The sequence below is a fragment of the Syzygium oleosum genome, unplaced genomic scaffold, assembly GCF_021117445.2.
Source record: "Syzygium oleosum isolate NSW1041296 unplaced genomic scaffold, Sole_v2.1 Sole_v2.09, whole genome shotgun sequence".
NCBI classification, from domain to species: Eukaryota; Viridiplantae; Streptophyta; class Magnoliopsida; order Myrtales; family Myrtaceae; genus Syzygium; species Syzygium oleosum.
This window is the reverse complement of record NW_026607493.1, coordinates 4143110-4162240: the sequence shown is the minus strand read 5'-3', so window position 1 is coordinate 4162240 and position 19131 is coordinate 4143110. Positions and strand designations below refer to the sequence as shown.

The window sequence follows — 19131 nt, the reverse complement described above, 5'->3', positions numbered from 1 at the left end:
TCTCTCTCTCTCTCTCTCTTTGTCTCTCTCTCTGTGTGAGCTAATTCGATTCTTACCCGCGTTGAGGATTGTAGATCACGCCATAGCGATCTGCACAGTGGAGCTGGGGAGCATCTTCTCGAGCGGTCAATTGGTCAATTAGTGCGGAGTTTCGGTTGTGGGGGTCCTTCTGATTGAAGCAATTGGAGTTTTTTCCTTTCTTCTCTCTCTCTCTCTCTCTTTTGGGGGGAGGGGAGGGAGGGGGTGGGCGGGTTGGCGTTCTCGATCGGGTTCGGGTAATTGATCGAGGCCGAGAAATCCCCAGCTGGGTTTCGCTTGTTTCTCCGAGCTGGATAATGGGTCGAAGGGTTCTTGTTGTTCAGGAGAGAGAGCTTTCGGTTCTTGAGCAGCTTGTTTGATTTTTCTTTTTTTTTTAGTTTTTTTTTTCTTTTTTGCTTTTTTTTTTTTTGGGCCCCCTGATGATTACCGCGAGAAACAGAGATGCAAGAAAAAGTTTAGCTCTAGGATCTTTTGGAGGAGACAGAAAGATGGAGGATACAGAGCTCGAGGAGGGCGAGGCTTATTCTTACCATGACAACGATCGTGGTTTTGATGACGGCACGGACCCTGATGTTTCTCTATCTTACATTGTAAGGTCTTCGTGTTTGTTTTGGTTACGTTCTCTGAACTAGTTCGTTTGTTCTCGTGTGTTTCTTGTGCTTAACAAGTGCTGGATTTTAAGGATTTGACTTGCCATATTTGGTCCACTTTACCTCCCATTCGTGGGCTGTAGACACTATATAGGTGGATATGTTTAAATGTCTCTGTACGGCACGGAGATTTGTTTTTGCTACGGGGTTTGGATGCTATTGGACTGAGTTTCTTGTTCACAGAACCTGTTCTAAGCTTTTTTTTCCGAGGCTAAGTCTCGAGAATCTGGAGGTAAAGAAGAACAGGTTGATGCAATCATCTAATTTGAGAAGGAGAAAGAAATGTTGGCACGGTATATTGTCTAGCTGTTGTCGGCGTTCCGTTTTTCATTCCCAGCAGTTTTATATATGTAGGGAAAGGTATTTAGCTGGAAAGGGGCTTTTACTTTTGTCTAAGTTTCCGATCTTAGAAAAATTCTTAGTATGAAGAGAGGAAGAATGGTGGATGGGATTAGGAAGTAATCTTTTTCTCCGTCGCGTAACTTTTTGGTACAGTAGCGGCTATATCTCTGTATAAACCGATACTCTTTGTCTCCTTCATTCTTTTGGTCATTTGTCTAAAGTGTCTTCAGGATTGGATTCCTATACATCCTTGTCCCCTTTGTCGTGTAATTATAGGGAAGTGGTTGATGTTACTGTTTTAATTTTGAAGGGGGAGAAACTTCAGCATGTGCTCGGACACTTCCGTAAAGATTTTGAAGGAGGGGTATCAGCTGAGAACTTGGGTAACTGAAACAGTTAAAGATGATACTTATTTGTGATCCAAGAATGACGGATGTGTATAACCTTAAGTTTTTGGGAATATGTATTCCACAGGGGCAAAATTTGGTGGTTACGGTTCGTTTTTACCAGCTGACCGGCGGTCTCCTGTTTGGTCCCATTCAAAATCTCCACCAAGAGGTCAGAATTATGATACACCACGGTCGACGCGTGCATCGAATGTGGAGGTAGAGAGTGTTTTCCTTAGAGGGATACCTGTATTTCAATTTGGTTTTACTTTTATTACTGGATTTAGCACTTAAAGAATTCTGCTTTTACTCAGGATTTGCACCATGATTCTTCAGTTTCCTTGCCCACCACCCATACGAATAGAGATCGATCTGTTTCTGCTGTTACCATATCACACCCTTCAAGGAAGAAAACGAATGTGGAAAATTCAGTTAAGCAAGATGGGTGCATGCCACCTCTCCGGGCTGTAGAGTATACTGACAGTAAGTCTGCCAATTTGTCTGATCAGAAAACGCTGAAGGTTAGAATCAAAGTGGGTGCGGATAACTTGTCGACACAGAAAAGGGCTGCGATTTACAGTGGTCTTGGCCTTGATGTCTCACCGACCTCATCATTGGAGGACAGCCCCTCTGAAAGTGAGGGAATGAGTCATGGACCCCATGACACGTCATTTGAGTCTCCCACCAGTATTTTAAGGGTGAATAATTTTTGACCATTTTTTGAATGTATCAGTTTTTCAATTGCCGTTTTGAGGTTAGTTGTAATATCTTTATTGATTCTGTGGATCAGATGATGACTTCGTATCCGGTGCATGGAAATTTGCTGCTGTCGCCACTTGCGGACGATCTTGTTTTGTTAACCATGAAAGAGAAGCATCTATCTGATCATAGGACTGGGCCTGCTTTGAGTGCTGATCCAGCAAGCTCTGGCATGCGGGCAAATGGAATTAATTGTCTGAAGGATCGGAAAAAGGTGATCGGCAAAAAGAAATTGGAGTCATTAAGAAATACTGAGGATTTGAAGGAGGAAAAAGGCGGTAAGGACTCTCGGAGCAGTGCTGATACTGCACCCAAGAAGGAATTGGACATTGACATGCTGGTATGTGAGGAACTAGTTTCGAAGACTTTGAAGCTTCCAATCTTATCTAACATAGGCACTCCGGGTGACATGGTGAAAAGCACATGGGGGGAATCTTATGGTGCCCATGAAGCGAGCACTGTAGCATTGGACAATATCCTTTCCGATCAAGCTGCAGAAGAAACTACACAACCACCGTTTAGTCAAGAACTGGGTTCGCTTGACAAGCCCAAGGCCCGTGGTGCTGGGAAACTTGCTAGAGATAAAAGAGGAACTGCCATTGATGATATTGCCGTTCACTCCAGGAAAGAAGGCATTAGTGCAGAAGAAAATTTTCGGGAATCAAAACCTGACTTATGTATTCTGAGGGGAAAGAATGGTTCAGCTGAACGAGTGGTTCAGACGGATAGTCTTTGCGAAATTACTGCTAAAAAAGGTTCTTATATGGACAAAGATGGGTTGACTTTGCCTTCTGGAAAGGATAATCCACCTTCTAACGGGAAAGAAAAAGTGAAAGTTAAAAATGAAGGTGCAGCAGTTGCTGATGCATCCAAAGAGAGCTTGAGTGGTTCAACTTCTGTGACCAAGAATAACAAGAGCCATAGTACAGGCAATTCTAAGTCTAGAAGTGGTCGTGAGGACGCTAAATTGGCCAAAAAACCCGGAAAAGGAAGGGAGAGATACAAAGAATTCTTTGGGGATATAGATGGAGAAGAAGAAAGTCAAAATCAGCTGATGAAAATGGCCCCTGAAGAAAGGCGGAAGGACTCTAGTGCGGTTGAGAAAGGCATATCAGAATATGACGTGAAAAAGGAGAGATTAAGTAGCAAGAGAACTGACATGGTGTCCACATCAGAAGCAGATTATAATGCAACTTCACATTTAGGTTCTGGCTCCGGAAATAACCCTACTGTTGATGCGGCTCCTTCTACTGCAGCTCCTGTCCTAATAGAAGAAAACTGGGTGGGTTGCGATAAGTGCCGAAAATGGCGGCTTCTACCATTCGGAAAAAATCCCCATGACCTGCCTGAGAAGTGGGTCTGTAGCATGCTTGATTGGCTGTAAGTCCCTTTCAAGTGGAATCTTTCTTCTTGTGATTTAAACCAGTAGTTATAGAGAAAGAAGGTGCTTGATATGTGAGCTAATGACTTTTGCTTAATTTGTAACAAATGAGGTAGTTAAGGTGTACATTGCTTCCACTATCTATACAATCTCGATCTACTTCCACAACTAATTTGCTTGTTCTACTTGTTTAGGTCTGGCATGAACCGATGTGTTGTAAGCGAGGAGGAAACTACAAGAGCAATATATGAAATGTTCCATGTTCCCGTTCCTGATGCTCAAAAAAGCGCACCTATTACTTCTGACGTGATGGGCATAAACTTTGCTTCCTACCAGGATTCGAATAAGAATTTGGGAAGTTGTAGTCCTCAAGCTCTATCTCTATCTTCTGTTGAAAAGAAGAAACATGGAATAAAAAAGCCATCTTTTCCAAGGAACAAAGATGGTCCTGCTCAAACTTCAGACTCCGAGAAAAAGCTCATCGCATCATCTAATAGTAGAAGCTTAAATGATGTAAACAGGACTTCTCTGGAGAATGAAGCTGATGTTTGGCGGATAAGTAAGAGTCATGACCTAGAAGCAGAAAAACACAGCCGTAAGCATAAAATACGCGAGCGACATTCCAGTGGAGGTATTTATTTTAATTTAGAAATTGGAATTTTTTTTGGAAATATTTCTTGTCAAAACTTCGTTACTTATGCAGTAGTATAATGACCAGGTGATGGGAATCATCTGAAGTCCAGTAGAAAGAGGGAAACCGAACCAGATTACCTTAATTCTTCAAAGAAAGTCAAGAATGAAGGAGTGTCGCACGCTAAAGAAGATTGGAGGTCAGACGATGGTAGTTTTACAAGGAAGGTTGGTCATAGCTCTAGTAGTGGATCTCCTGCTTTTGTGGGGAAAAGTCAGCAATTGGATGATCAAACTTCTTTGAAGGTTTCAAAACCCAACACAGCTGAGATAATTCAAGTCTCTGCCAAGTATCCAAGAGACAAAGTGCGGGATTCTTCAGACAGTGGGTGCTTTGAAGCTGGGAATTCCAATGAAGGAGAGCTAGCTACGAAAAAGAGGAAGAAAAGGGATATTCATGGTTCCCAGACTGGTTCAGAATCTCTACCAATTATGGATTATGAACATCATGACAGTGAGCTTCCAGTCAGAGAGATCGATCGCGAGAAAGAAAAAAAGCCTAAAACTTCCAGATCTGAAGGAAAAGAATCTGATCTATGCAAGGGAAGCAGTAGATCTGACAAAGGGGGCAGTAAGATGAGGAACCAGCAACTTGAACATGATCTGGCTGGTGTGGACACAGATCCTGTGAAAAAGAAAGCAAAATCTTCACAACCTGTTGCGGCCACGTCAAGCTCTTCTAAGGTTTGTGGTTCCCGTAAAAGCAGAGGAAGTCTCCAGGATACAAGAGGCTCTCCAGCAGAATCAGTTTCTTCATCTCCTATAAGAAGTTCAAAGTCTGGCAAGCTTGCGTCAGTGACTAGAAAGCTCAAGGAGAAGTATGATTCTCAAGATGCCACTTTGCCTCCCATCGGTAGCCCGAGAAGGTGCTCTGATGTTGAAAATGGAGGTGAAAGCTATGCCATTCGAAATGATTTTTCTGCTGGCAATGCAAAAATACAGTCTCTGCATTCTCCAGAAGTCACTGATCACAAAATTATTAAAGATGGAGTTGATTATGGTCAAGATACTCCTTGTCCAAGTAAAAAACAGGATTCGGACCAGTGGAGTAATGAAAGAGAGAATGGGGACTTGTATCCTGCTAGTGGGTCTCATTCTCAGAAATCTGGAAGGGACTCTTCTTCACGAGTCAAGGACAAAAACAGGAGTTCCAAATACCGAAGTGATGCTGAGACTACTGAGATCTCTTTTGATGACTGCCAAGAGACTGTGTCTTTAAAGGAAGCAAAGTTCAGGGATTACAATATAGATCTTCAGGAGAATGAGCATAAAGAGCTCAAGAAGAAGGATTCTGCTGGGGAATCAAGAGGGAGGACCTCAAGAGGAAGTCAATCGAATCTGAGAGGGCACGAGGATCGAGATGTGAAATTAGATGGTGGGCATACGCAGGATGTGCCTTTTAATTCAAATTGGGATGAAGAAAAATCATCCACAGGGTTAGCTTCTTATAAAGCTGATCAAGCAGGGAATTTATCTCAAAGAGGGAAGCCACTTCCAGTACCACCATCAGGAGCAGGTCATACTGAGATGATGAGATCTCGCTCTGCAGTTGTTCCAGTGCCACTTAAGGGAAGTGAAGCAGGAGTTGCAAAAGCAGATGCCGTTGAAGGTAATGGTGCATCAAAGGCGCAGATGAAAATGGCCGAGGCAGAAAAGGAAAATGGTAGTCAGCATCAGAGTTCGAGACATCTCACCTCCAATGGAAATGGTGTTCGTCATATCGATGCCCAGAGTCCAGTTAGAAGAGATTTGTCAAGCCAGGCTGCAACAAAGGCTTTGAAAGAGGCGAAAGATTTGAAACATCTTGCTGATCGTCTTAAGGTACTTGTATTTCTTCTCTTAAAAAGGTACTTTCTACCCCTATCTTCTTGTGTCTTAGCTACATTTCCATTTTTGCAGTCCTCTGGAGAAAGAACTGGTCTTTACTTCCAGGCAGCCCTCAAGTTTCTTCATGGAGCCTCTTTGTTGGAATCTAGCAAGAGTGACAGTACGAAGCATGGAGAGATGATTCAGTCAGTACAAATATATGGCAGCACGGCAAAATTGTGCGAGTAAGTATCTAGTGTTGACCCCTAGTCTCTGCAGCACATGTGCTTCTTTTCCATGTTGAGAAATGATATGAATATTGGAGCTTCTCCACAATTTTTAATGTGACTCACCCACTGGTTCTTTTTTTATCCTTTCTTATGGATACTTGTACCTGAATAAATGGCACATAACTTAATGACAGTGGTTTAATTTGTTGTAATGAGGTTTCAATTTGTGTATCTAACAATGGGGTGTTCAGTGCTCTTTGAGCACTCAGCTAATATCCGTTGTGCATCTCCAGTGCCATGCACACCGGTTTAATTGAATCGCACCTGCCCACTCTACTTGGGTGGCATCAAGAACAGTGGCAACTTGTGGTGGTAGAGACCTAGGCCTTAAGAAGAAAAGAAAACATGCTTACCTCTTAAGCAACCTGTTGGGGTTCAGTATAAGGCTTCACTGGTTACCCTACTTGACAGGCTAGCATGAGTCATGTACTTCTTTGTCAGTTTTAGAAGCTCTGATCGCTACACTACATCCTTGTACTATCCTTTATTTATCCAAATTTGGTTTTCTGTAGCTTTTCCTTTCTGGTTTAAAGCAATTCAGATCCAAAAGCATTTATCACATGGGGCAATGGCATGTATAGTTGAACAGTCATTTTATCTGAGGAGTACATGACTTTCATGAATCTGGATTGATATCTCTTCATGGTTTTTTAAGTCTACATAGATTGTTCTGATACTAGGGTAGCATTTAGAATCAGAAGCCTGTCATTTAGGGTGTCCTATTTCATTTCTGGCCTATTTTTTGGTACACCTGGATTGTTGTGGCTTCTTTCCTCATCTTTTGATAAGGTAGTCTCTGTGGAATCCTTAGGTTTTGTGCCCATGAATACGAGAAGTCTAAAGATATGGCCTCTGCTGCTTTGGCCTACAAATGCATGGAAGTAGCATATTTGAAAGTAGTTTATTCATCCAACTCTACTGCAAGCAGAGATCGGCTTGAGTTGCTGCCAGCATTCAAATTAAATCCTCCAGGTATTGAGAATGATATCCTCATCCTGATAATGGATTGCTTTTGTGTGTTGGATTATGCTCGTTTCTCTGTATGTCGCATGTGTGTGTGAAATCCTGGTTTCCTTTTCATTCATGTAGGGTTTAGGTTATTCCAGTTGCTTTCCTGTTACATTGTTGCATGGCTCTTGTACTTTGTAAATCCTTGTGCATTGAGGCCTTCATTGCTTGCCCGTGAAAACTATTCATCTGTTCTATTTCTTTTTTATTTCTTCTTTTGAGGTCAGACTTTGACATGTTGACTTTCTGTAGTATGATACCTCTCCAAGTAATCACACTATACGGTTTCCTTTTTATTTTCAATGCATCGTGGTTTCAAACTGTGATTTTGTTTTATTAAATAAAGAACAAACTGGATATTGCAATGCCTTTGATGCAACTTGTTGCTTATTGACCATTTTATCAGGCGAGTCTCCTTCTTCTTCTGCATCAGATGTAGATAATGTGAACAACTCAGCAACAGCAGATAAAGTTGCCCAGCCCAAGGGTGTGAGCTCTCCTCAAGTTCTTGGAAATAACTTTATTTCCGTGCGGACCAGGCCTAACTTTACGCGGTTACTCAATTTTGTAAGTGATCATAATAAGATTGAGATACCATGTCAAATTTCCTACCTTGGTAGTTTAGAAAATTCTAAAGCTAAACTATATAGCTAAATATATCGTGCTTCCTTGGCTTCTTTTAGGACTGTCGTACTTTTACAGTTTCAATGTTAAGATCTTTAAATATGTATCTTTGCAGGCGCAGGATGTAAACAATGCAATGGAGGCTTCTAGAAAATCACGCGTTGCTTTTAGTGCTGCTAAAGCTGCAGCAGGGGATGCTCAGTCCAAGGACGGTATTTTGGGCATTAAGAAGGCTCTTGATTTTAACTTCCAAGATGTAGAGGGACTGCTGGGGCTCGTACGCCTCGCAACGGAGGCTATAAGCCGATAAAAGGAGTCAGTAATTGTGGAAATGATTTCAAAATTATGAGGACACGCCGCTTGGTTCTTGTATCAATTGGTGTTGAGCTTGAGGGGAATGAAAAGGAGGCCGGCCTTCGATCCAGTTCCTGAACTAAATGGTTAAATCTGCACAAAGCATGCCACTGTTCAGTGACCTCCCTTAAATTCCAAGATATGGACGCGCAGAATGTACGGATTAATGGTTCTTAATGCATGTGCTGCTCCTCACCTGATTGTCAGTGGTGAAGAATCCGGTATTGTCATCTAGAGGTGCATTGAGGATTTATCGGTGATTTTGAAGGTTCATATCAGAGTCACAATTGATGAAGCATCATTAGTATGCGTATACATAGTTTTGCGGGAATAAGCTTTCAGCCTGCCGATTTATCATGGTTAAATAAAGCAACTCAAGTTCGAGAAGCTGCCGGCATGTATATAATGTCTCTGTACAGACTATTTCCAGCACGCAATTCCTTACCCGTGTATTAACTAAACATAGACAACTGCATTTTTTTTGGTAAGTTCTGCTTCTGTAAAGCTAATGCTTGCTCTCTCTCTCTCTCTCTCTCTCTCTCTCTCTCTCTCTCTCTGAGTGTTTGGTCGTTTTATTGACTATATGTCCAATTTTGTGCAGGTCACTTCTGGACTTTTCAGTACAGTATGAGCAATTTTCACCAATTGTTGATATCAATAAGATGAATAAAGAGAAGGCGAGATCTCTATGTTGTGTCAAGAGATTGTACAGTAACTGTGAATGCAAAGCTCCCATTCTCCCCTCCTAGTTGTACTATTGGGAGGTCCGTGTAGTTGAACTTTTTGAAGAATTTGCTTGGACATTTTTCATGCGTTGAAATCAAAATACTCATCCTGTCCTTGTTTCCTTCAGCAGAGTCTCATGCAAAGGAACATCTTTAGCTGAAGAGGGAGGAAACTGTTAAATAGGTATTTGTCCAAACATTCTAATTCTTTGAGGAGCCACAATGAGAAGCGAGATCTTTGGGGAGGCTGTTGGGTGAACTATTCTCTCCCCAATTTGTAAGACAAGTTAACTTTATGATAGGTATGATGTACACATAGTTGTAACCACGTCTCTTTGATGGCAACATAGTTTTTCATTTGATTGGTCTGGCATCTGTAAACAGTAGAAACAGATATGGGAAGTTCTCTATTTAACCAATTCAAGAATGTGATGTCTTGATTAGTTTCTGTCGTGCACTCTCAGCTAATGCTTGTGCAAATTAGATTGCGGTGTCCCCTGAAAATTTTTGGGTGCATAAAAATGTTGCAGAAGTAGAAATGAGAGCGTCTGAAGTGTTTTGACAGTTGTTTTGGTTTATTATATCTGTTGCTGTGGGCATATGAGGTTTGGGGATCATGTTAAGGGTGTAGCAATCTGAGAACCAAATCTGATTCTTTCCCAGATAAATTGTCCGAACCTTTGTTTCCTCCTAAGGTTCTAAACGGAGTCAACACTCCAGAGTTTGAGACTTTTTTTCTCGTGTGAAATGATGATCACATCGCATCAGCCAAAGAGGAGAACCAGTACGACATGATCTGGCCAAGATGTGTTTGTTTGGCAGCGAAAAAGTATTGTCCACAGTGTACCATCTGTGTTTGTGTGCAGTTTACGCTGAAGACTGTTTGAGCATCAAGCACTACAAATTCTTCACTCTTGGTTTTTCAACACGATTATAGGACTAATAAATACAGGAATTGCCTGATAAAGAGTTCAATCTTGAAATTTGTTTGCTGATTTGGTTTCTTGAATAGAAGAACACACAAGAAGTACCAGGTTGAGTGATGGTCTGGCGACCCTCAGCGGGCTCTCTCTATCTGCTGCTATTCTCTTTTTTGGTGTATGGTTGATGTGTCACTTTGACACCGGGCCACATCATCATTTGGCTTGTTGAGATCTCGACCGAATTGCATCAGTTGCATGTACCGTGAAATCAATTTGCACCAGTGATACTAACCACAATTCAAACTTCCAAATGAAAGTGACCCGAACGGTACAATTAACATCATCTCAGCAGAACAAAAAAAATTTTGGTCTCCGGGGCGACCGGAAAACCCTAAATTGAACAACAAAATCAAACGGAGATATGATATTTGGTTATATTCTAAACTGGGTTTGATCACATGAACTTGAGTTATCAGGTAAATTTATGGAGCGAAGACCGGTCCACTTGAAACAAGTTCAACGGGAAAAGTGCCAAAAAAGTCCTAAACCTTTTGCATTAGTGCCAATTTAGTCCTAAACCTTTTTTTGGTGCCAATTTAGTCCTAAACCTTTTGCATTGGTGCCAATTTAGTCCTAAACCTTTTTTTGGTGCCAATTCAGTCCTAAACCTTTTAAATTGGTGCCAATTCAGTCCTAAACCTTTTGTTTTTGTGCCAATTTAGTCCTTCAAGCCAATTTAGACCTGAATTTGCGGACGCGGACGCCTGCCGGCCGCCGGCCGGTCACCAGTGCCGACATGGACAACTTTAATAATATTTTAACATTTTTTTGAATTTTTATTTTTTTCCTTTTTTTTTCCACTTTTTTTTTTTGGCTCTCCCTCCTTCCTCTAGCCGGTCGCCGGTCCGGCGACCGGCCAGAGGCCGGCGAGCTCGACCTTGCCGGCCACTGGCCAAGGGCACCCTCACCCGGCGAGGGCTCGAGCCTCACCCGACCAAGGCGAGGCTCGCCCTTGCCGGGTGAGGCCGCCCTGGCCAGTGGCCGGCGAGGTCGAGCTTGCCGGCCTCTGGCCTTTGGCCAGTTGCCGGTCCGGCAACCGGCCAGAGGAAGGAGTGTGACCCAAAAAAAAAATTGGAAAAAAAAGAAAAAAAAGGAAAAAAAAGAAAAATTCAAAAAAATATTAAAATATTATTAAAGTTGTCCACGTCGGCGCCGGTGACCGGCCAGCGGCCGACATGCGTCCACGTCGGCAAATTCCGGTCAAAATTGGCCGGAAGGACTAAATTGGCACAAAAACAAAAGGTTTAGGACTGAATTGGCACAAATTAAAAAGGTTTAGGACTGAATTGGCACCAAAAAAAGGTTTAGGACTAAATTGGCACCAATGCAAAAGGTTTATGACTGAATTGGCACCAAAAAAAGGTTTAGGACTAAATTGGCACTAATGCAAAAGGTTTAGGACTTTTTTGGCACTTTTCCCCAAGTTCAACCATGGCTGCACGACCCTTGTTCAATTGAGAGCTTCATAACATCTGGAGATCCCTCTCCCAACTACTCAACGCTCGATCTTCGCTGTTTTCTTTTTTTTGTCCGGCCAAGAAGAGATTTGCTTCATATTTTACAAGAACTTAGATATGTCGTCATTTTCTTGAGTGAATGACACCCACATATTTTTTGCACTCGTGACATGTCTTGTTAGTTTCATGCCAATATCAGATACATCGGCACAATGTATAATCAGGCGAATTAGCATTGTCCCGATCCCGCGTCTCATTTCCACCATCCTGTTGTTGGAATTCCAGCTCGAGTTCATTCCCATCAACATATGTTTGACATTTTAGGCAGGGGGGAAAGAAAACAAGCCAAAGACTAATGCAATGACAGGAAAACAATCAATGGATTGTTAGACGGGAGGTAATGAAAAGATTTGATTGCACAAATTTGACAAGTTTGAAGACTCTATTGCACTTTTTAAAAGTTATAGGACTCAATTATACATTTGTGACAAGTTTTAAAACTTCAAATACATTTATCCTTTTTTTTTTGAATTCTAGCTTTCTGTGTTTTTTTCCAAAAAAATGCTACTTTTGTGACATGGAGCCATACCAATACCATGTCAATACCACATTCCGAAAACTCTAAAAAAGAGGTGTTGGGATTCAGGCTTGCTAGTTAGCAAGGTTGGCTGACCATAGCTAAAGATATATCGCCGGAAGGATTTGATTATACTTATTCTAAAACATTTTGAAAATGATTGCATGCTGAGCTAAAGTGAAATAATTTGAAGGTATTTGGACCAAGAACGTAAATGCAATATAATATAAATATAAAATAAGATTTTTATTTGTGTGAAGATTTACTTATAAATTCATAAATTATACGCACAGACTTCTCCCCGCTTCCCATTCCCATGGAAAGAGCAATCCTCGGCAAAAGACGTTAATCCGACAACCATGGGCTTCAGATTTTGCAACCTCCGCACCGTCTGCAGGGCCTCCATCTCGAGAACATCACCGGACGCCGCCGACAAGATCCTCCGTCGCGGTCGCGTGATCCGACAGCACTTCCCTCCCCACCTCCGAGACCCATCTCTCGGCGGCGGCGGCGGCGGCGGCGGCGGCGGCGGCTGCTGCTGCCATGTCCCCAGAAGGTGGAACTTGGGCCGCTCTCACCACGATCGCGATCGCGATCACGATCGCGGCCGGTTCTCCGCCGGCGAGGAGGGCGAGCGTATTTTCCGGATGGGCCTCGCCGCCGACGTCTGCTTGGCCGCGGGAAAGGCCGTGACGGGCTATCTGTCGGGGAGCACCGCCATCATTGCCGACGCTGCGCATTCTGCCTCCGACGTGGTATGGTCGATTAGCTTTCTTCATCACTTGGTTGTTCATTTTCTTTTGGCTGTTCCTAGTCTTCGATCTTTGGATTGAGAAGTAGAATCTTTTTTTCTTCGGGGTTACGTCAGATCACCTCGGGTTGTTTTAATTCTTTTGCCCTGGGAAGTAAAACTTAATAGCTTATTCACTAAGCACCTTGTTGGATAGTTCTAACGTAAAGACATTAAGTACCAAAGAATCTAGAGGAGCTCTTGAATGTGTAAACAAAGTTTATGTATTTCCATTGATGAGAGTGGGCTATGATGGACATGAATTCTCCAAAGATTGGTCAAGGCAAAACAAAGAAGATTTGTGATGGTTGTCCTCCTATTGTAAAATAAAATGTGGGAAATTTGAAAATACATATGAAAAAGATGAACCGTTTGAGAACATCGTATCATCTTGAAAACGTAGACAGTTTGAGTTATCTTAGAAATTCAATGGGGCAACCAAAAAAAGCCCATCCTTAGCTTAAGCATATCCCGTTTACCCCGTCGCTGTACTTCTCTTCTTTCAATGGAACTATTTGGTGTATTCGGGGAGCAAAGTAAAGGCTGGTTTTGTGCTTAGTCACATATGGATAGTTTTACATGGCATAGTCAAACATCCATTTTTGTGCTTGACAGCTAGCTTTCTTCTTTCAAGGTTTCTAAGGGGGGGAGGGATGTTATTTCAACTGTTCTAAATCTCTCTTTAATTCCTTGCTTTGTCCTTATTTCTTCTATCTACCACTTTTTTCCTAACTGCAGGTTCTTAGTGGCGTTGCATTATGGTCATATAAAGCTGCAAACGTTCCTAAAGACAAAGATCACCCCTACGGTAATCTCTTCAAGCGCATACCCTCACTAGTCTGACTAAAATAAGTTTTATTCTTGTCTTGATCTCTACCTGTATGCCATATGAATTGAAATCGACGTGAAGGAGCAACACTGTAGAAACCTTCAGGGATCTTGAAGGACGGTATCAATGTCTCTGAAATTGCATGGCCTTGGCAACTCAACCTTTGTGTCTGTCCTTTTGGATAGTTTAAATGCTATGGACATCTACCAGTACCCTTTCCTTATGGATCACATGTAATGGTCCAGTTTTAAAAGTTATCTCTTCTTTCGAGTCTCTATTACCTGATGCATGGTGGTTCATGTCTTGCCAGGCCTTACGTTGAATCCATTTTGTGTATGACGATGACATTTATTCTCTATCTCATGTGAATGTTCGTGTTGTTTACTTTCACTCAACGTTGGGTTGAAAACAAATAATTAGATTACAGGACGTGTCATGATGCTCTAGAGGAGAAATCTCTGACACATTGTAGATATGCATATTAGTATTGACTATTCGCCGTTGATGAGGTTTGCTGTGACTTGATCTTGTTTTAGTGCTGTTTATGTCAAGATGCTAAACTAAAGCAACCGTGTTTGCTTGCTCAAGGCTTTGCTTTCTTTTGCTGCAGGACATGGTAAATTTGAGACTTTAGGAGCACTAGGAATCTCTTGTATGCTTTTGGCTACAGCTGGTGGTATTGCCTGGCATGCTCTAGATCTTTTACTTGTATGATATGTTTCTTACTCATTTTCTGTCTTGAAGAATATGTGTTACCGGAAAAAGTAGTAGTTCCCTAACCCGTTCCTTGCATTAATATTCTCAGATGATTGAGTGAATTACATCTCCATGATTGATAATGTGATACATTCATCTTAGCTGTAAGGCTGCTTTTATTTCCTTGCAGGGTTTGTTGTCTACCACACCTGAAATAGTCAACCATTTCGTCCTAAATGAACATGTTCATAGTCATCATCACGGTGGTCATCACGATGGAATTGACATGGAGCACCCCATCCTTGCTCTCAGTGTGATGATCATATCAATATCTACTAAAGAAGGGTGGGTTTATCGGTTTTCTCTGCCAACCTAATTAAATAGGTTTTTTTGCTGTGGAGATTGCATAGAAAGGGAAAATACCAATTTTTAGTGTATATGGTGTATACGAAAACAATACGCAGTTCTCTCCTTGTTGCATGCCATACGATTTGTTAATGTTGTTTAAGTGGGTCTTCTCACCTCTATGCTTTGACAAACATGTAGCTTCATATTTCACCAATCTTTGGATCTGTCAATTAATCAATATGTTCATGCACATCTTGTTTGTACCACAGTCTATACTGGATAACAAAACGAGCTGGTGAAAGGCTAGGCAGTGGACTAATGAAAGCAAATGCATGGCATCATCGTGCAGATGCAATTTCATCAGTGGTTGCTCTTATCGGTGTAGGTAAGAAAATTTACATGCATTGCATAGATTTAGCGGTAGTTCGATAAACCTTTTAGTTCGACTCACGAGGCATTGTCGATGAACTTTTTGGTTTCTAATTGACAAATGCTGATACAGTGTCATTTGTCCTAATTCAGGAGGCTCTATCCTGGGAATAAAGTTTCTGGATCCCCTAGCAGGACTTGTTGTCTCAGGCATGATCTTTAAGGCTGGACTTGAAGCTGGTTACCAAAGGTTTTATTCCTTTCTGAAAATTTACCTTGCATTTTTTTTGGATAATTAACAAGACAATCATAGTAATTGCAAGACCTAATTTCAGTGCTTTCCATTTGTACTATAACATGATTTCTTAGTTGTATTGTACTAAATTTCGATACCATTATATGATCACTTGCTCCTCCCTTCATCTTGGGCTTGAAAATTTGTTTTATTTCTTACGAAGAATCTCAGTCACTCCTTATTAGTTAAAGGCACTCAGGTAAGTTAGCTGAGAAGAACTGCATGTTCAAATGTACTTGTAATGAGGAAGTCGTAATAATGATTGTTTTGTTCACATAGAAGTTTCATGTTGTATCTATGATCCAAAGAACTAAAATGTTTTCCACTTTGTCCTATTCTCTACATTAAACTCAAATTTTCTCTTTTCTTTCTTTCAGCTGTTAAAGTATCCGTGGTCATTACTATGTTTTTAGTGCCTAAGCTTGGATGGACTATCGTGGCGTTCTGACTAACCTATTCATTCTGACATCTCTTTTGTGACCACAATTTAGCATCTTGGAACTGGTGGATGCTGCAATTCCAGCTGAAGAATTAGATCCAATAAAAGAAACAATACTTAAAGTTCAAGGAGTTAAGGTACGTCTAAATTTTTTTTCAACGGTAGTTAGATCTTGAGGAACTCATTCTACAACTTCCTATACTTTGAACAAAGCCCTTGTGCAAAGTAGACATTAAGTGCATTCTAAATTTGCATTTGGCACAAACCATATGTAGACTGTAGAGAGTCATATTGTAAGATGAGGATAGAATTCAAGCATTTGATTGGAGGTGTTTAACACTTGATCATTTGTAGCCCTTCAATCATAATAATTAATCCTTGGTTAGGTGATGAACTATTTCTGGTAGATTTGTCCCTTAATGAGTAAACATTCTCAAATTCAATATAAATTATGCAATGCTACATAAAGCACTTGGACAACATGACAATTGGATACTCTTCTAGGGATGTCATCGATTGCGGGGAAGGAGAGCTGGTTCATCTCTTTATCTTGATGTGCATATTGAGGTGAGTTTTTATTCTAATAATTTCAAAGTTCAGTTCAAGTAGTGAGGAATGAGAATTCACAGGAAGCGGCTGGAACTTTCAAATTTTCACACATGATGTGACTGAAACTGCAGGACTGGTTTTGCTTAACAGTTTCTTTTACTTATGTACCGCAGGTTGATCCTTTTGTTAGTGTTAGTGCAGCACATGGAGTTGGTGAAACTGTTCGTCATCAAATTCATGAGTCCCACCCTGAAGTTACAGAAGTTTTCATACACATAGGTATCATCCTTCCTTGTCAATTCCAGATTTATATTTGTTTGTGTGGACATCCTAGTATCTTTGATGATGTTTTATTCAGTCAAATGGATGAAACTGGTGAGTCTTGGTTTGCTCTTCTTTACTGGCATGAAGAGATCAAATATAGATCAAGCTAATCATAATAACCTTGGGTTCGGGTGTATCTTTTTTTTTTATTCCGCATAACTTTGTGAAAAGAATCTCATGGTAGACATGAAGTTACTAGAAAATAGGAAAAATCAAGCAATTGGAGCACGTCTCCTGTTATTTGTCTGGATCCGAGAAATTTGAGAGGGTAAAACTTCACGAGTGCTTATCTCATCACTCCGGCATCTTACTTTTTTTTTATTCCGTATAACTTTTTGAGAGAAATCTCATGGAGAATTGCTAGTAACAAAGAATGATTGAGGGCATGAACACTATGGTAAAGCTTCTGACCCAATCCACAAGATCAGATGAGTTGATAATTATTGCAACATTGAGATTATTGGCATGTTTTATTAGTGGGATCAAGATTTATCTACTAGTCAAGTTAGTTGTCCTTTTTTGCGTGACTTAGAAGTGTATTAGTATCTTGACAATTTCCTCAACCTCTCTATAATACGGCTTTTGATGATGTTATGTAGTTCACCTCTTAAGTGCAATGCTTAGGAAGCTTTAGGTATGAAGCCAGAAGGAAGTTACTCTTCTTAGGTATTCACTGCAACTTCCAATAAAATTTCATCATTCAAAATTTAAAGTTTAATCCAGATCGGGCTCACTCCTTTGACACTTATCAATCCTACATCAGTTTTGGGCTCTGATGAATGTCAAAATGAATATGTAGGTACTAGAATTTCATTTTCGTACTTTTACAAACTGTAAACTCGATGCAAAGTGAATAAACTCTTGTGAACATAGATGTTATTTTCCCTCAACTTCAACTACTTCTCATACATAAACCTCTGAAAGAAATTGCAGCATTCTCATTCAACTTGCTAAGTCTAATTTGTTTGTCAAATGTCCGTAGACCCTTTGACTTCTCTGTTTTCTCCAACAAAAGTGGATGAACAAAAACTCTCAAAGGGATTGGTTGTTCCGAACAGAAACAATTGTGTGGATGACAAGGCAATTGAAGCTGTTGTTCGTAATGCTGTCTCATCAAAGCTTTCGAAGGTATTTGTTAGTTCTTTTCACATTGAATTCGAGATATGCACAGTCAATTTAATTAACTATTATGATTGTTACATTTGTTGAGAACATCTGACCCTATCAGATTAGGACTGAAGAACTTACATCCTTGTCCACGGAAATCTGTTTGTGCATACATTCCAGATGTATGATGTCTTTCCTGAAGCCAACTGGTGTGCCTTGCAATTAGTGTTGCTAAGAACGAATCTGTAGTTTCAGCTTTCACCTTTGATGCATATGGTCCAAATAAAGCGCGTTGTGGCCACACGAAAACATACAATTAGGCCATACTGGTGCTTAGGTGTTTCTGGAACTTAGCATTATGTGCATGGCCTTTGCATATGGCTTAAGCTTCTTCTTTTTTTATAGTTACATGCCATATTCCCCCATAGTGTCACCTCATAGCATTGGCTTCTGAACTTTCCATTGCAACTGCATATAATATGACAGTCTCCAGCTTGTTTCAGCAAATGGTCGTGGAACGCATAACACACCACGTGTTGCAAGGCAAAGTCCTACTCGAGGTTGAGGTCTCCATGCCTCCAGAGATGTTAATACGGTAGATATTCTCCCCCTATTGTGGCTTTGTTCTTTGCTAAAATATGAACTTGTTCCCGGTCATTTGATGTTGTTCCTATTCCTCGTTCCAGGAATGCAATGGAGGTAGTGAAAGAAGCTGAAGAGGAGGTTTTGAAGACTGACCCTAACATAGTTCACGTCAGCTTTCAACTAAGGTTAGGGCGTCGAATACCCCGTTCCAATGATGATTTTGAAGAAAGGAATTGGGAGGATAAGTAGTAATTGAGTTTAGAGGCTTGTAAAGTCATTGGAGATTTCTCCTGTGGAGCACAAACATATGCCATTTAGGTTAGAAAGTATATGTAGAATAAAAATCTGTTCCACCCCTTCTAGTATGTGGGATGGATCAGACTTCTCTACTGATTAGGTCTATGAGAAGTCTTGTTTCCCCCGACGAGGCTAAAGTTTTGAAGAGCCTGGTACTTCAAAGTTCAATCTTTTTGAACTGTTATGAACCGTTCTATCTGATCTTTTCTTTTTTGGCTAGATTTTTTTTTCCCCTAAAACCAGTTATTGCTGATATTTTCTTCTAGGTTTACTTCTTCTCCCTACCTGATCTCGGAGAAGGAGAAATTGAAAGAATATTGGTGTCAGAAATAGGATGATGTAGATTTAAGGGTGCGCATGAATACCATTTTGTGCTCGAACTATTTCGAACGTAAATGATTTTTATCAGTGCCCAAACAATTTCGAGCATTT

General features: G+C 40.8%; 3 protein-coding genes across 6 annotated transcripts in view; all 3 read left to right on the top strand.

The window, feature by feature from the left end:
- Window positions 1-232: 232 nt before the first annotated feature.
- LOC115673455 (cysteine-tryptophan domain-containing zinc finger protein 7-like) lies at window positions 233-9497 on the top strand. 3 transcript variants are annotated; one of them, XM_056314299.1, is made up of 13 exons: window positions 233-629; window positions 1342-1414; window positions 1506-1636; window positions 1732-2115; window positions 2208-3556; window positions 3752-4188; window positions 4276-6068; window positions 6147-6298; window positions 7155-7315; window positions 7785-7918; window positions 8091-8813; window positions 8931-9093; window positions 9186-9497. In XM_056314299.1, the coding sequence occupies exons 1-11, from the start codon at window positions 459-461 to the stop codon at window positions 8283-8285; spliced, it is 4980 nt and encodes a 1659-aa protein (XP_056170274.1). In that variant the 5' UTR covers window positions 233-458; the 3' UTR covers window positions 8286-8813; window positions 8931-9093; window positions 9186-9497. The 3 variants fall into 3 exon arrangements, with proteins under 3 accessions (XP_056170274.1, XP_056170272.1, XP_056170273.1); XM_056314297.1 differs by having other exon boundaries at window positions 234-629; window positions 7758-7918; XM_056314298.1 differs by having other exon boundaries at window positions 234-629; window positions 7758-7918; window positions 9183-9497.
- LOC115673716 (glutathione S-transferase F13-like) overlaps window positions 8864-19131 on the top strand; it is a 47460-nt gene continuing 37192 nt past the window's right edge. Inside the window, exon 1 of the mRNA XM_030595967.2 lies at window positions 8864-8888. The gene's annotated coding sequence lies outside the window, so the exon portion shown is untranslated. The remainder of the gene's footprint in view (window positions 8889-19131) is intronic.
- On the top strand, window positions 12333-18892 carry LOC115673636 (metal tolerance protein 2). 2 transcript variants are annotated; one of them, XM_030595857.2, is made up of 12 exons: window positions 12333-12826; window positions 13600-13669; window positions 14301-14398; window positions 14577-14731; window positions 15004-15119; window positions 15257-15353; window positions 15890-15974; window positions 16342-16404; window positions 16560-16665; window positions 17693-17838; window positions 18311-18412; window positions 18504-18631. In XM_030595857.2, exons 1-11 carry the CDS (start codon window positions 12431-12433, stop codon window positions 18380-18382), a joined length of 1404 nt encoding a protein of 467 aa, XP_030451717.2. In that variant the 5' UTR covers window positions 12333-12430; the 3' UTR covers window positions 18383-18412; window positions 18504-18631. The 2 variants fall into 2 exon arrangements, with proteins under 2 accessions (XP_030451717.2, XP_030451715.2); XM_030595855.2 differs by having other exon boundaries at window positions 12334-12826; window positions 18321-18412; window positions 18504-18892.